The sequence below is a fragment of the Coregonus lavaretus genome, assembly GCF_964263955.1.
Source record: "Coregonus lavaretus genome assembly, contig: HAP1_SCAFFOLD_1018, whole genome shotgun sequence".
Taxonomy (NCBI): domain Eukaryota; kingdom Metazoa; phylum Chordata; class Actinopteri; order Salmoniformes; family Salmonidae; genus Coregonus; species Coregonus lavaretus.
In genome coordinates, this window is record NW_028156199.1 from 108,943 (window position 1) to 126,087 (window position 17,145).

Here is a 17,145-nt window from a genome sequence, read left to right on the forward strand (position 1 = left end):
GCCTCCCTCACTTACGTTTCACTGAAACGCTCAAATATAACAATTATAATTGTTGTAAACTACAGCGGTTCAATGTTTTCTAGGAATAGACTAACTTAGTAGACCATGAGAAACAAGATTCTCTAGTCTGATGAAACCAAGATTGAACTCTTTGGCCTGAATGCCAAGCTTCACATCTGGAGGAAACCTGGCACCATCCCTACTGTGAAGCATGGTGGTGGCAGCATCATGCTGTGGAGATGTTTTTCAGCGGCAGGGACTGGGAGACTAGTCAGGATCAAGGGAAAGATGAACAGAGCAAAGTACACAGAGATCCTTGATGAAAACCTGCTCCAGAGCGCTCAAGACCTCAGACAAGGGCGAAGGTTCACCTTCCAACAGGACAACGACCCTAAGCACACAGCCAAGACAATGCAGGAGTGGCTTCGGGACAAGTCTCTGAATGTCCTTGAGTGGCCCAGCCAGAGTCCGGGCTTGAACTCGATCGAAAATCTCAGGAGAGACCTGAAAATAGCTGTGCAGCGACGCTCCCCATCCAACCAGACAGAGCTTAAGAGGATCTGCAGAGAAGAATGGGAGAAACTCACCAAATACAGGTGTGCCAAGCTTGTAGCGTTGTACCCAAGAAGACTCAAGGCTGTAATCGCTGCCAAAGGTGTTTCAACAAAGTTCTGAGTACATGGTCTGAATACTTATGTAAATGTGATATTTCTGTTTTTATTTTTAATCAATTTTAGAACAAGGCTGTAACGTAACAAAATGTGGAAAAGTGAAGGGGTCTGAATACTTTCCGAATTCCACTGTATATCTAACAATAATAGATAAAAAACGAAATATTAGGCCTGTATGGAGCACTGTAGGCTGCTGAGGGGAGGACAGCTCATAATAATGGCCGGAACAGAGCTAATGGAATGGCATCAAACACATGGAAACCATGTTTGATGTATTTGATACCATTCCACTGATTCTGTTCCAGCCATTACCACCAGCTCGTCCTCCCCAATTAATGTGCCACCAACCTCCTGTGATATGGAGTCAAAATTAAGAATTATGCAAATGATCTACCCTGATGGAAAAACAACAGCTGAAACACCAATAGCATAATGGCAAGACCACATACCATTTGGCTAAACAATGACAACAAAAAGCAGGTAGGCAACAAAAAAAAACATGACAACTGTATGAGTTGAAACTGCTAAAGAAAACCCCCTAGCAACACTGACTGTGGGCTTATACTGAAAACAAGTTATACAACAATATCCACAGTACAAAAACACGAGAGAGAGGTTTAGAAACACTGACACCAATTAGTGTGAATATAATGTCACTCAACCACACACACGCAAACACACACACACACTAACTCACTCAGTCATTCACTCAGTACACACACACACCTCCCCCAGAGCTCCGTCTGACCTCCAGTGGACCCCGGTTCACCCTGTTTGTACCCCAGAGATGGTCACACATGGATGGAGAGCACTGGAGCATGGCATGGGGCACAGAATAGGTCAGATTCATCCCTAAGAGTAGCTCATTACTGAACATCAACACCTGCCACGACACATCTGCCTCCATCCCTACTCTACCTGAGACTCATCCCTAACCACACAAAGAGAGAGAGAGAGAGAGAGAGAGAGAGAGAGAGAGAGAGAGAGAGAGAGAGAGAGAGAGAAAATAGGTAACAAAAGAGTGCTAGAGGAAAAGCAATGAGGGAGGAAAAGGATAGTTGTGGCCTGTGAGACAGCCTGTGAGCTGGTGTAAGACAGAAGGAGAACCATCAGGTGAGAGAGTGGAGAATAGGAGGGGGAGGGGAGAGGGGTCGGAGTACATCTGTTTATATTACTCACCTGTGTCTGTCAGTGGACTTTCAGTCACCCTTGGCAGACACTCATAGCACGGCGCCAAGGTGAAAGGTTGGCCAGGGGGCATGGGGTCCCGCCACAGGCCAAGGGTTCACCTCAATCCCCTTAATACACACATACACACACAGAAACACACACACACACAGAGAGAATTTTCATCCTCATCCTACATTGCCTCCTTCAATTGCGCTGTTAAAACACAGGAGCAAATCTCCTGATTGGACACAGTGGGTCAGAAACAAATTATGGCCAATGGCTGGTAGACTTCTGTTTGGCCTCGCTGAAGTGAAGTCAGAGAAAAGGGCAGTACAGGGGGTGGAGTTGGAGTAGAGACTGGAACATGTATTCTCTGAATTGCCACTGTGTATATCTGTTTGTATAATATGTCTGTTTTTACAAATGAGTTGATCCAAGGTATCGTTTCAAAGGATCTACGTCTAGATGAAGTAACAAGTGTTCATCCCATTGATGCTATGTGGTTTATCTTCCAAGTGAGAAATAAATGCATATGTGTGCCTTACAATATATCATTACTGTATGTATACTAATACTATGCTGTCAAAGCTATTTGAACATTTTGACAGTGACCGAAGACTACAGAACTCAGTAGTATACAGTGGTAAGTGGAATCCAGTTGAGTGAGTATAATGCTAAAAAGCTTGGCTGTAAGAAGGCTGAAGCATGTCTTAGGAACCCAAACACAGAACAGATGGTGTGCTGTTTGAATTACATTTAACTTCAAATCGAACCCAATGCACTCTTTGATAAAAATCACATGATTTTCATACTTTTTTAAATAAAGAAAATAATGATTTTGTAGGCTATTTAAGAATAAAGGCATGTTTTTGCTCTGGTTATTTAATGTACCTAAACCGGTACTTTTACATCCTTGTTCCTCAATCACATAGCTCTCATTCCCTTTGGCAGAGTACAGTGTGATTGAAGTCAATACAGTAACAGTAGCAGACAATAATAACACTATTGAGATGATGGCTACTTCTTACCATCGTTCATGCACTCTCAATTCCATCCCCCCCCCCCCCCCCCCCAAAGGCACTGTATGTATACTTATATGTATATCAATATGTGTATATGAATATGCTTTACACTTGATGGGGAAGGAGAGCGATGTTGAGGAACTTCAGCCACAATGCGTTCGAAACTGATGCTGAGTTCCTCTTCAATATTCCAATTCAAAACTCAAACAGTCATGGTTTTCAAAAGAAAGGGAGAAAATGATTAATTGCTCTTCAGCACCTTCTAGTATGTGGTGGACTAGCTGAATTGCTTGTGACAAAATAAAATCTTACTGCTGTTGCTGTGTAGGCAACACATGGGTTTGGTGTGTTGATGATAAAATGTATTGAAATAGTTGTTCCAACCAAATATATTGTTTTACTCTCTGTGATTGATGTATTTTCTATTGTTGTATCATGTCTGTGTCTGGTTTTCACCAGCTTTTTAAGATTGGTGCAATATTGACATTATGTAGTCAAAAAGCACATGGACGCTAAGAAACTTGAAATGTGGCATGTAAGAATTTCAGAATTATTATTTTACATGAGGATCTGAATTCATCAGATTGATTTAAGTGAATTCACTAAATTGTCTGAGACAACTAATAACCGCACCAATCAGCTCCATACTGTAGAACAATGGAATTCTAAAAACCAAATACACATTCTAATTTCACATGCTCTCTCCAGAAACATGACTGATTCCTAATAACGAGCTGATACCTACAGTTGAAGACGGAGGTTTACATACACCTTAGCCAAATACATTTAAACTCAGTTTTTCACAATTCCTGACATTTAATCCTAGTAGAAATTCTCTGTTTTAGGTCAGTTATGATCACCACTTTATTTTAAGAATGTGAAATGTCAGAATAATAGTAGAGAGAATTATTTATTTCAGCTTTTATTTATTTAATCACAATCCCAGTGGGTCAGAAGTTTACATACACTCAATAAGTATTTGGTAGCAATGCCTTTAAATTGTTTAACTTGGGTCAAACGTTTCGGGTAGCCTTCCACAAGCTTCCCACAATAAGTTGGTTGAATTTTGGCCCATTCCTCCTGACAGAGCTGGTGTAACTGAGTCAGGTTTGTAGGCCTCCTTGTTCGCACACGCTTTTTCAGTTCTGCCCACAAATGTTCTATAGGATTGAGGTCAGGGCTTTGTGATGGCCACTCCAATACCTTTACTTTGTTGTCCTTAAACCATTTTGCCACAAATGTTGAAGTATGCTTGGTGTCGTTGTCCATTTGGAAGACCCATTTGCGACCAAGCTTTAACTTCCTGACTGATGTCTTGAGATGTTGCTTCAATATATCCACATAATTTTCCTTCCTCATGATGCCATCTATTTTGTGAAGTGCACCAGTCCCTCCTGCAGCAAAGCACTCCCACAGTATGATGCTGCCAACCCCGTGCTTCACGGTTGGGATGGTGTTCTTCGGCTTGCAAGCCACACCCTTTTTCTTCCAAACATAACGATGGTCATTATGGCCAAACAGTTCTATTTTTGTTTCATCAGACCAGAGGACATTTCTCCAAAAAGTATGATATTTGTCCTCATGTGCAGTTGCAAATCATAGTCTGGCTTTTTTATGGAAGTTTTGGAGCAGTGGCTTCTTCCTTGCTGAGCGGCCTTTCAGGTTATGTCGATATAGGACACATTTTACTGTGGATATAGATACTTTTGTACCTGTTTCCTCTAGCATCTTCTCAAGATCCTTTGCTGTTGTTCTTGGATTGATTTGCACTTTTCGCACCAAAGTACGTTCATCTCTAGGAGACAGAACGCGTCTCCTTCCTGAGCAGTATGACGGCTGCGTGGTCCCATGGTGTTTATACTTGGTACCTTCAGGCGTTTGGAAATTGCTCCCAAGGATGAACCAACTTTTTTTCTGAGGTCTTGGCTGATTTTCCAATGATGTCAAGCAAAGAGGCACTGAGTTTGAAGGTAGGCCTTGAAATACATCCACAGGTACACCTCCAATTGACTCAAATGATGTCAATTAGCCAATCAATCAGAAGCTTCTAAAGCCATGACATCATTTTCTGGAATTTTCCAAGCTGTTTAAAGGCACAGTCAACTTAGTGTATGTAAACTTCTGACTCACTGGAATTGTGATACAGTGAATTATAAGTGAAATAATCTGTCTGTAAACAATTGTTGGAAAATTACTTGTGTCACGCACAAAGTAGATGTCCTAACCGACTTGCCAAAACTATAGTTTGTTAACAAGAAATGTGTGGAGTGGTTGAAAAACGAGTTCTAATCACTCCAACCTAAGTGTATGTAAACTTCTGACTTCAACTGTACAGGAGTATTTCTGCCAAGCTTTCTGTTTCATTATGAACAGATTTAAAGTGCAGGTCAGTTGTGATTGTGAGAGTTAGCCTGCCTGTCTAGCTGTGAAATTACGTGAGTCCTCCTACAGTCACAGTGCCACTGTTTATTTCTGCACTTCCTGTTTGTCCTTCACCACAAGAGCTGTCAGGTCAGTTGCTGCTGTGAATGCTGGGTAAAAATGGCCTGGGGTGTTGCAGACAGGTCTGGAGAGGCGTGGGGTGGGGTGATGATGTGTCAAACATCACACGACGACAACGCACCAGAGAACAAAATAAGTATCGCAACAACAGGCTAACATGTCAACAGAGATTAAACTAGTTTATTATTTTCAAAGAAAAGAAAAAAAATTACGAAACAAAAAAGCAGTCATTTTTTACACTAGTGATTAATATTAAATTTTTACAACCATTCAGTCTGCATAACATAAAGAAATAATTCTACATCTTTGTTTCTTTCGTATTTTTGGTACTCTGAATTATACATACAAATAACAAATACAGGAACTTTTTTCACAATGCATATAATCTGTGGGCCGGAAGAAAGTCTTTCAGGTTATCCAATGTGGCAGTGTGTGTGTGTTTGTGTATGTGAAAGTATGATGTGTGTATATGTGTGTGTATGTGCTAGCATGTGAACACAAACCAACAGCCCGAGACCTATAGCACATCCAAAAAAGAGACGCCTGCAGTCAGAACAATAGACTCTCTACAAGCTTAATGCATCAAACACGTTTTCCAGCAGGCGAAAGTGAACTGTCCTTTTATCTGTTCTTTCCTTTCCTCATCCCTCTATCCAGGAAGCAGAGGCATCCTTCGTACCCTTCTGTCGTTAGCTGCCCATGGGCATTTTACTTAATTAAAAAGTCTTCATTAAATGTACTGTATTTCATACAATTTGTACAAATATATTCAAAGTTCATCTTCTCTCGTCTTCTCACGGCTCGGGGGGGGGGGGGGGGGGGGGGTCCTGTCATACAGGTGTGTGAAGTAGGGTGAGAAGGGGAGGGGGGGCATCATAAATTGGAGCTTTTATAATGATTGTTTATAATCTGGGGCATCATAAATGTAATAGCTTTTGTAATGATTGTTTATAATCTTTGCTTTTCCCATGAATAATGGCATTTTGCACACAAATGGGATTCCGGATTGGGGGTTATCAGCTGGGAGGACACAGTCAGTGAGTGGGTGAAGCTTCAGGATCTTTTCTCCCAGGTCGGAGAACAACAATGGTCTCCCCAGGAGTCAGAAAACCTCAGTCATTGAGTCAGTCTGCCAGGCTTTGAGTATCGCAGTAGATACACTTGATAAAGATGAAAAAAGATACAACTGAACAAAAGCAAGGACCCATAGAGCCTGTCTCCCTCACACCGAGGTCAGATCATAGGCGGCTTGGTGATGGAGCAGAGTGGTTGGTTATGGGTAGCAGAGATCAGTTTGGTTATCTTTCAGCTTGAGATTCAGGTAAGCTAAGAGAACTGAGGGTAAGAGGATGGGGGGGTTAATTGTTGATTGAGGGGTTTTGGGAGGTGGGTGGTACCATTGGGGTCTTCTAGCCCATGGCAGAGACCATACTGGAGTGGGGGTGAGGGGCGAAGGAGGAGGGGTGCATGGGCGTGGGGGTGGACAGCATGTGACCGGAGTGTGAGAAGGGGGGGAAGGAGGACATGTGGCGGGACAGAGCGGCGGGGCTGAACGAGCTGCTCTTCTCCATCAGGCTCTTGGAGAAGTCGTCCATGCTGTCGTGGGACTTTTTGCTCTTCTTCGACTTGCTGGACATCTTCCTGTTCCTGGTCTGGATGCCCTCCTTCTTCATGGTGAGAGGTCGGTTGATCTGGGGGACAGACAGACACATGGGGTTAATGCACCAGGGTTAAAACAAGCAAGTTATTCAATACTATTATTTCATAGGTTAGTGACGTCAAGGAGTTACTTAAGTTGAAGGAGCAGAAAAAGTAATATGAGTCAGAGTTGAACTGAGCCAAAATATCAAAGCGCAGCGTTCATGCTTTTTGATGTACTTTGATGAAGCGAAAAAACGCTGACAAACAATGAAATTAAAATCCAAGCATTGAGCTCTCTTTATCACTCGTATCTTGTAAAGTGCATTTGAATTGTGTCAATGCATTTGCACCAACAAACAAAAAACAAACCAAAACAAACAAAATTGGAGAGGGGCGACACAAATACGTATCTAATTTCAAAAGAGGTCGAGCTCAGGGTTTGGGGGACACTGTGATATGTAATGGAGTCCCATTATAGAATAAATCTGTCTGTCCCATTGTTAGTGGTAGGGGGTAGGGGGAGAGTAGGGTGTGTGTGTGTGTGTGAGTGTCAGGGCGAGTCCGCGTTTGGCTGGATTTAAACGCTGATTCCCTTAAGCTGGGCTGGATCTTAGGCTACTGCCATGCCAGGGAGAGGGAGACAGAGGGAAAGACATAGAGAGATTTGGAAAGATGGAATGAGAGAGAGTGGGAAAGTGAGAGAAAGAGAGAAAGAGAGCCTGGCAGCCACCGTCCTAACCAGCCGACCAATGAGACACATGGCCATGACGACTGCCGTCGCCGGCCAAGTTCGCCTCTCTACCCTCCACCCTCCATCGCAGCCTTCTGCATAGGCATCTGCCGGCCAAAATGGCCCGAGCTGCCATATTCCTGCACAGGTTTTAGCTGGGAATGAGAGCCGGATGATGGAATTCCAGCTCAGGGCAGGATTATCAAGGAGAGGTGGATGAGGCCGGCTGCTTCCCTGATCTTTAGGACCGCTTCCCTGGGAAATGGGAAATGGGATTTCACCGCCTCACTTCTACCACTTCCTTTGAGAAATGATTGGCCTTTTTCGCTGACTATATTTTAGCACAGAGTGGCCCAGATGATTAACAAAGGGCAAAGAGCTATGGCCCCTGAGTGATGTGGTTTCACTGTCTCTATATGACGTAGGGTAAAAGCGAAGGGCTTCTCTGTTTCTAGCTGCTAGCTAGGCATTGAAATGCAGCGCGCCCAACTAAAGCTGGCCAGGCTTTAGTGCTCTTTGATGCTCAAATATATGCCATGCATCTCACGAACGAAGCCCTATGCCTCTGCCCATTGCATCAAACAAAACACAACACACTCAGAGCTTTACTCAGTGACCACCACAGAGCATTCAGTACATAACCTCATACCCACACCTATAGTAACCTGAAAACAACCACAACCCATATGCAATGGTCTCAGGTTGACCACACTGCAAACACCCTGACTCACACATCAGTGAACTTTGAGGAACATTATTTCAGATTGTCAAGGAGCAAAAAACTGATTTGGGTGTCAACACTGCCTGTCACATCTTTGTGGCAACTTTATTTTCACAAGCATCCAATAAATATGTCCATACACGTTTACTATAGCCTACAGCCAGTCTCAAAATGGAAAGGCTATCAAGGTCTCTGAGGTTAGCATTAGGTTGCTGTCACGTGCAGCCACTGTGGCCACTGTGCAGGTTAGGAGTCATTGTGCACGAGGGAAGAGAGGCTTCATATAATGTACCATGTAAAATGTGAGCAGGCCCCAACAGAAATCTGAATTGACCAAAACAAACACATTTTGCAATTAAGCCGAGGTCGGGTCAGTTCAAAAGATAATATGTAACTGGAAAATATTATTATTCTCTCTGATAACCTGAATAAAAATCGTTTTCTTCAGTCTTAAAGAATTTGCCAAAACCAACATAGGGAAATGATTTAACAGGGAGCACTTGCGTGACAAGCGAGGGAGTGTAGCGGGATAGGTTATACATTTCCCCTGCGCCAGGATAAGGGATACTCTATCAGATAAACTCTGGAGGGGGGGGGGAAATGGCGAGCTCTCTCATTTCAAGGTTGAATAGGCTATAAGTAAATATATAATAATAATAATAATAATAATAATAATAATAATAATAATAATAATAATAATAATATTTGGTTTTGCTAGATAAATTACGCAGCAGCTCTCTATCTTGGCGCAGAGTGTGTGCGTGAGAGAGAGAGACAGCAAGAGAGAGAGAGAGAGAGAGAGAGAGAGAGAGAGAGAGAGAGAGAGAGAGAGAGAGAGAGAGAGAGAGATAACTGGTCCTGGGGGTCCTCAGATTGAGGAAGGGAAATGATGTGGTGAGGCAGTAACTAGCACGCCCCAAAACGAATCAGGCGGATTGGTGGTCAGAGGGGGACTCCAAGTCCCTGGCGCTGATGTAACCAAAAGGCCTGAAATAAGATCGGTCTGAAAATTAATCGAATTTTAATTAAGCTCTTCTTTAATATTCAAAAGCCAAGCTGCACGCACGGGGCTTAATTCGGCTCTCTCATATATTTTGATTCGTACATGTGACTGAGAATAAATCACATGAATTATATTTCTTATCGCTTGTGTCCCCACAATTCACATTGGGGACGATTGCGATAAATATTTCAAGAACTATAGAAAAAATATCTAAAATAAGCTTTGAATGTACAGAGAAAAAAAGATGGGAGGATAGAATAAATGAAAAGAAAGAAATAAAAGTGAGGAAGAAAAGAAAGGATATGAAAGACAACACATGCTTAGATAAGTTAGTAGATATCTTACTATAATGTAAAGGCTGTTGTTTTGCTTACATTGTGCAGTTTGTAGTATAGACCGCAAGCGTTACACACCGGGTCCCCGTTAGCGTTTCTTCGCCACAGTGTTGTCGTGCTCGTTTGACAGTTTGCACATGATGTTCCTGCCCGTCTTGCTGCAGACTGGAGAAAAATGAGATAAAAAACATGCATATCAGTCATAAGGCCATTTCCTAGGCTATCAAACCAAATGTTGCATTTATAATACTAGTATAATACATTACTATCATATAGCTTTCTGCAAAGCTCTGTCTATCCAACTTTTGGCAAATAGTTTTAAAATACAAAATTCCAAAACAGCGCTGCTTTGACTCGAGACTAAAAATAGCATCATGCGCACATGCCCTCTCAAGAGTAAATATTTACAGACGACATAAAAGCAGTGGCATGAAATGGGACCTATTAAATCTGATTAAATTTCCCCGTTAAAGCGACTAAGTGCTTAAGTAACAGTAAGACAGTGTCTGCTCCTTATGTTTAAATATGGAACTCAACAGTTTATACAAATAAACTACAATTAGTTTTAGGGTGAGAGCATGATGGCGGACAGAATCATGTATTTTTTTAACAAATCGCCATCCTCCCATGGGAAGACTAATATATGTTGAATCATCAATATGTGCATAGCAAGACCAAAACAATCATTATTCTGCTGTTTTTACATAGCTAATCTTGTTGAGCAGTCAAGGGGGTTTTCACAATATAAAATGGCTAATGGATAAAATGGACAAAGTGATTTGCTTGAGGATGAAGATGGTAAGCTTGAATATCGCCATATCGTCCACATTGACATACCATATAGGCTATTAGCCAATTATAGAAAAATAATTTTAAAAAATTAGGAGGAGCTAATGCCCTGATTTACATTCAAGATACGTTTCGATTTGCATGGGGAGAGGACTCTGCATTCCCATGGATTGAAACGCCTGCCTCAGACGCCAGTTAGCTGGCCGGCCTGACATTGATGTTATAATCTATAAAACCAATCGATAGACGAGATGACCGAATAAGACACAGTACCCGTTAACACCGAATGGGCTAAACAAAACGCACTACACTATCTTTCGGAGGGATTTCCAATTATCTACATCTGGTGGCCTAATAACCCATGTTCATTCGTGACTTAAATAATGTAATTGCTTTGCACACCAATCTTGAGTTCCATTAACGCGAAAATAAAGTGCTTGTGTACTGGAAAATGGAGCTCACTGTATCCATCTTCTGCCAGACTTCTTCTTCAGACTTCCATCTCTCTTTTCTCTTTTCCTTTTCTCCCTCTTTTCCCTCCCTCAGTATTTGAACATTCTGCAGCGATTCCCTGAGTTCTAAGAAGAACAATCTCGAGTCGTGACTCCTGCGTGCCCTGGGCCGCTCCTTGCGCTGATTTGGTCCCCGGTCCCCTTCATGTTTAGACTGGGGAAGCGGGCTATGTTGTTAAAAGCGACTTATCTGCGCTGCTCAGATATCCGGCAGCTTTTTCCTGGGAAGTCGGGTTTTCACATTAGAGAGAGAAGGGGGGATGTAGGCCAGAGCAGAAACTGTCTGGCTGCTAAAAGAGCAGTCCACGCGAGGCGTCCCCTGCCTAGAAAGTTTCCACTTTATCTAACCATGCAGGGAGATAGGGGAACTGCTCTATAGAACTCAGCTTTCTGGTGTTAAAAAGTTTAGGGGGTTCCTTTCCAAATACTGCAGGGTGCATGGTAGCCGACATCTCTCATCTAAACCATATAAACGTCAAATTCTAAGTATGCCATTTACAGTATGTCAACTGCAGATATTATTCCTATGTGGGCAGTGAGGACTTGGATGGAATATTTTTCGATTTGCCTCAATGCAGAATAAGAGGAAGATATTTTCTCATATATTTTTTTCCTCTAAGAAATATCAAACAGTAGGGCAATTGAAGCGGGATAAAAAAAATAATTGATGAAGCAAATCATTTTAAAAAAATCATAACAATAGTAATAATAAATCTGCAGTTTGCTATTACTGTATATCTAAAAGAATTCGAGACCTGCACTTGGCGAGTCAATTTCCTGCAGCTAACACTTCTTCCTGGGTAGAGAAAGAGAGAAAGACGGAAGTGTCATCAATACAAAGTGGCAGGGACATACCAGTCGTCGCTTGGGTTTGATGAGGGGCCGATTCTGCCCGTTCATCTTGTGATAGAGTCCGCAGGCGTTACACAAATAGTGACCAGTGCCATCCCGCCTCCAGAGCGGGGTCGACGTAGCTCCACAGTTAACGCACTCTCTACCTTCTGAAAGCAGAAACGATACACAACATGGAGAGAGCGCCGAGATCAGTTCGCCCCTTATAAACTAAACATAGCATCTCACATCTGAAACACTTGATCCCTCAGGTCAAGAGGGAGAAAGGTTGTTATAAACATCATAGAAAATGTCATCACACAAAATAATTAATTATAATAGTAGCATAACATTCATATCACACAGTAATAATAAAACAAATAATACAAATACTACTGCTAGGCATACTACTACAACTACTACAACTACTACTACTACTACAAGGCATACTACTACTACTACTACTAATAATAATAATAATAATAGAGTGGTCCTTTAACAATGCATTGATTATTATATTATAATATTCAAAGTGAAAAAAAGCCCCGCCTCTATTAGGCTACAACTGACATCAACATTTGACCCTGGAGTTAGTAGGCCTATTCCAATTCATAGTGTTTCGAAAATTACCTCATACAATCTGTCTGACATCATACAAACATCTGACTATCAATTGAATAAAGCAGGTCTATCATGGTCGAATACTGTCACAATGTGGTCACACATCATTTAATCAAATACATAATATATGAATTCAAACTGATAGCCTATTTTTAGAAAAGGGCGTGCATAATCTATGGGCTCAATCATATATTTTTGTGATTAAAATGTGCCCTCTTCTTTCTCCCACACACACAAACTCTCATTTCACAGTGGTGTATAGTAATAATAATAATATGTTATTGTAAAATAGGCTAATTCATAAATATTTAGGCCTGTCTTTCCAAACCAACATTTGGGTTTGATTGGCACTTCTCTAGTGACACCGACAGTTTCATTAAGGGGGTCTACTGATCCATAGACCTATGTGGCCTCACCACTGAAACTGAAACAACCGAGCAGCGCGGCAGGATTATTTGAAAGCATAGACCCGTTTAGAGAGGAGGCCTTTGTTCCGCGCCGTGCCTTTACGCCTCTACTCACCCGCACATCCCCTTTTGACTGCAAAAACCGCTCAACTTCTTCAGAGACTGATATGCGTCACTTCTGGTTCTGCCTTGTTAGATGTGATATACATTGCAGAGACCTCAGCAGACACCGAGGACGTTGAAAATCAATAGTGTTTTTAGAGACAGGACACTGGCTAACGCAGCTAAACAAATGTATCCACTCCACAATAGGCCTCTGAGAAATAGGCTACTACAGGTTTTTGTATTGCGCAAGGCGTGTTCCAGGTTTTATGAGACCACAGAGTCGACCTTTCTGCATGACTTCTTCTCAACTTCAGGTTTGCAATGTAGACACGTTCCATTATATGACCTCATTAATAGATAACCTCTTTAAGATTCATTTTAGAGGATGTATCTTTAAGCACATTACAGCACACACATTTATCCTCAAATTAAAATGATTGTTTTTGTAGTAGTAATAAGCGAATATTATTCAGCATTGAATAAGCCTGATGATATGCATCGACTAATCCACTGTTTTCTATATTTCTCCTAATGCTACATGGCACTGATATTAATCTCATTACAGTTAACTGGTTTCGAGCGGCGCCTGAATAATTTTTGTACTTGTATTACCCCCACTTGTTTGGATAATATTCCGCCTCGCCAGTCGTGCCCCTCTGCCACGGAGAGTGCTCATTCGTGATTACCCCCTCTCAATGCAGCCCCGCATCCGGACTCTATCAAAGTTATTACTGGCTCTGCGTAAACAATGCAACTGTCGCGTGCACCAGTCTGACAGTAATGGGATTATCTTAAACATATAAACTTGCGCGAGACAGCCATGCAGGCCGCCGTCACAGAGCTAGCCTTGTTCCTCTCTCGCTCTCTCCCTCTGTGAAAAATAGAACAACTGAAAACGGATCTGGTTTAGGCCTATACACAGAGCTTTAAAATATTCGGAAGTCAACTAAGGCTGTTTAATCATTCACTGGACTTAATTCCTTTGCTTTGGAAAGTGGAAAACCGTTCAATCTCATGTGGGCAAATGCGCTTTGAATGATTTAATTCGCTTTCTATTCTAAGCAATGTGTTCTGACAAATCAGGGTGCTGATTGAATGCGATTAAACATGTTTGTACAGCCTAATAACATATAGAAACGTTATAACGTCCCCAATTAAAATTGTTACTCAGTCAAATTGGATTATCCATGCAAGATTTTTCCTACAAGATTCATTTATTATTATTTAGAATGTATTATTATTGTTATTATTATTATTATTATTATTGTTATTGCTATTATTATTCATTTGTATTATTATTACCACCACGTGCTTTCCTTGGCACTGCTATTGTATTTTTCCCTCAAACGAATCTTGTGCATGAGTCCCTTTGAGACACATTTGACTTTCTATGGGCCTGCAAGGACTGGAGAAATGCCTTGGCTGTCACTCAAAGCTACATGGCATGCCAATAACCCAAAATAAGAGTTTTTTTGTGTGGAGATCGAAAAAAGGTCCTTATTCTGAAACGGGTACATTGGGATTACACCTGGATATCATCAATACCATATATTCTAAGGTGAAATCAAATGGTAATATAATAAAATGCACGCCTACCTGAACATGACCTTGTTTTTGGTCTTGTTTTGGAACCATAACTAGAAGATGACCCACCTATCAGGCTACTTGGTGGGAAGAGGCCTGGGCCGTATTCGGGGACATAGGATGGGTATGTGGCGATGGGGTGATGATGGTGGGCGGAGGATTGCGCTCCGATTGATGCCATGCTCCGGCTGTGAGACTCCAGTTTCATGCTCTCGGCCAGGGACACCTGGTACTTTATGCACTCTTTTTCCTCCTGTTGGCGACTGTTGCTGCTTGAGCCCGGAGTGGAGATGCCTGGGTCCGGGGACACGTCTTTCGGAGGAGTGGGGGGAAAGGTGAAGAGGTGCGGGCTGGAGTGGCCCCCGGACAGGGAGGAGGAGGACGCCGGGGGGTAGACGGAGAGACCTGCCGGGGAACCGTGGTGCAGTGAGCTCTTTTGGAAAGGACTCAGGTTCCACGGGGAAGTACTGTGGTGCTGCATTGCTTTGCTTCCGTCCAGCCACGGCAGAGAGCCGTGCAGTAGAGAGGGGCGACACACCTGACTACCTGTAATAGAAAATAGGATGATAGAACGGTGTCAGTATTTTTCTCGGTGAAGAAAATTACAATAGGCCTACATTCAATTAGACTACTCTCACGATTTGATCACTTTCCCTTATGATCATTTTGTTGACTTTAAACAACAATATCTCACATGTATGCTGGTTTAAGTCTTGACTTTTGACACAATGTAGGCCTAGGCCTGCTATGACAATGACACAATTAATATCAATTTAAATTTAAATTAAAGGTGCACCTCAGTCACTGTCAATTAAAAACGTTTGGTCACTCTTCCTTTTGAAACAAAACATTATAAATATGACAAGGTCTTGTTCGTTTGATATTTATATGTGTGTATTCAGATGTGCTTTACTAGTGGAGAAACTGAAACTACAATGACTTAGACTTTCGATTATTTTCAGCCTATAATTCCATCATGGTAAAAATAAAAAACATATGCAATTTTAGTAAAACACCACCCATGATTTCTCTTCGGGGACATAAGATAAAACTGCACACCAGGCCTACACAACTGACAACACATGCTCTGACCCAAATTGTCCCTCTTGACTCCAGCCTACTTTATTTTCTTTGTCTTGCCGAAACCCATGGCCTGAATGACAGTGTCAGAGCAGCAGTGTGAGTAGCACGCCTGTCTCGGTGCAGAGGGTGTTTTAGCATAGGAAGCCTCGTTACAGAAACCGGGTCATGATTCACTATTCCGTTCAGGAAGTCATGTCAATAAATTAAACCAATTGCACTTCCGCAGTTATTTTCTCTCCAAGAATATCTATAATTAAATTATAACTCATAGTTTACCTGCCATAAAATGTACACGGTTGTGTGGTGAAGTATGATAGTCTGAAATGACAAAATATATATCATGGGGCCTTTGCAAATTCTCTCTGCACGTAGGTCTACACATTCATTCGTTTGGTAACATATTTGAATTTATGCATGATATAAACATACATGTCATATTTGACAATAGTAACATGCTGTTAATCTGTAATACATGTTAATGTATTTGATTTAAACATATGTCATTGATTTCAAATTGCTTGACTTATAGTGACCACCTTCCCTTCTTACATCTGATTTTACTGTGCTAAAATGGCACTGAACATGAAACAGTGTGGTCTTACTCACTGTTATAACAAATACCTATACTCACAACTGCAAAGATATGAAACCAAAGCTACACCACCAGAGAGGTAAGCCACACATAACAGAGGACTGCATGGTTTCATATGGCGCTCGCATTTTTAAATTAGCCGGATCAGCTGAGTCTAAAACCTATTAGACAAATACTTCGGTTAAGACATTTTAAAAATGGACAACCATCTGAAGACGAATTATTCTTATGTTAGCTCTATCCGAGTTAAATATGACCATGCCACATAGAAATAAGAGATCGATGTCTCTAATTCAATAGTAGCCTAAAACGATGCGTAATGAAGCAGTACTTACTATGTGGAGGAGGTGGGTACCTCTGGACGGCTCGGACTGAGTTCCCATAGTATGGAGATACGTGGTTGCCCTGTGAGTCGATATTAAACAGTACATCCACATCGTCGGCGAGGGGATACTGCGAGGGGTCCATGTACGAGTGACCGAGGCCCGGGTGGTGGGAACCGGGATGCTGTTCGTTTAGCACCGATGGGTGGTGATGGCTCATCCATCGGGGTTGGTCCGCGGATACTTCCATAGCTTTTTAGCAAACGTTCATACACACCGGAGTGAACCGATAAGTCAAGTAAGAAAAAAAATCTGTCCGAATTCCTGCTTTGTTTAATCCACAGTTTTCTTCGTTACCTTCGTTCACCTGGAGATGAAAAATAAAAATGTCTTTAAAAATATATTGTTCCCCCTATGTTGATGTTATTTTCAGTCTATTCAAATGCGATTATTTGGCAGGGATTCACATTAATGTGAATTTGCCCGGGTAATAAATATAATAA

At 41.8% G+C, this 17,145-nt stretch overlaps 1 protein-coding gene across 1 annotated transcript; it reads right to left on the reverse strand.

Moving 5' to 3' along the window:
* Positions 1–5,519: 5,519 nt before the first annotated feature.
* LOC311126658 (transcription factor GATA-3-like) lies at positions 5,520–16,892 on the reverse strand (the record flags this gene model as incomplete). The annotated part of the gene is made up of 5 exons (XM_084200650.1): positions 5,520–7,056; positions 9,835–9,960; positions 11,952–12,097; positions 14,657–15,190; positions 16,655–16,892. The coding sequence occupies 5 exons, from the start codon at positions 16,890–16,892 to the stop codon at positions 6,775–6,777; spliced, it is 1,326 nt and encodes a 441-aa protein (XP_084056776.1). The 3' UTR covers positions 5,520–6,774.
* Positions 16,893–17,145: the final 253 nt, after the last annotated feature.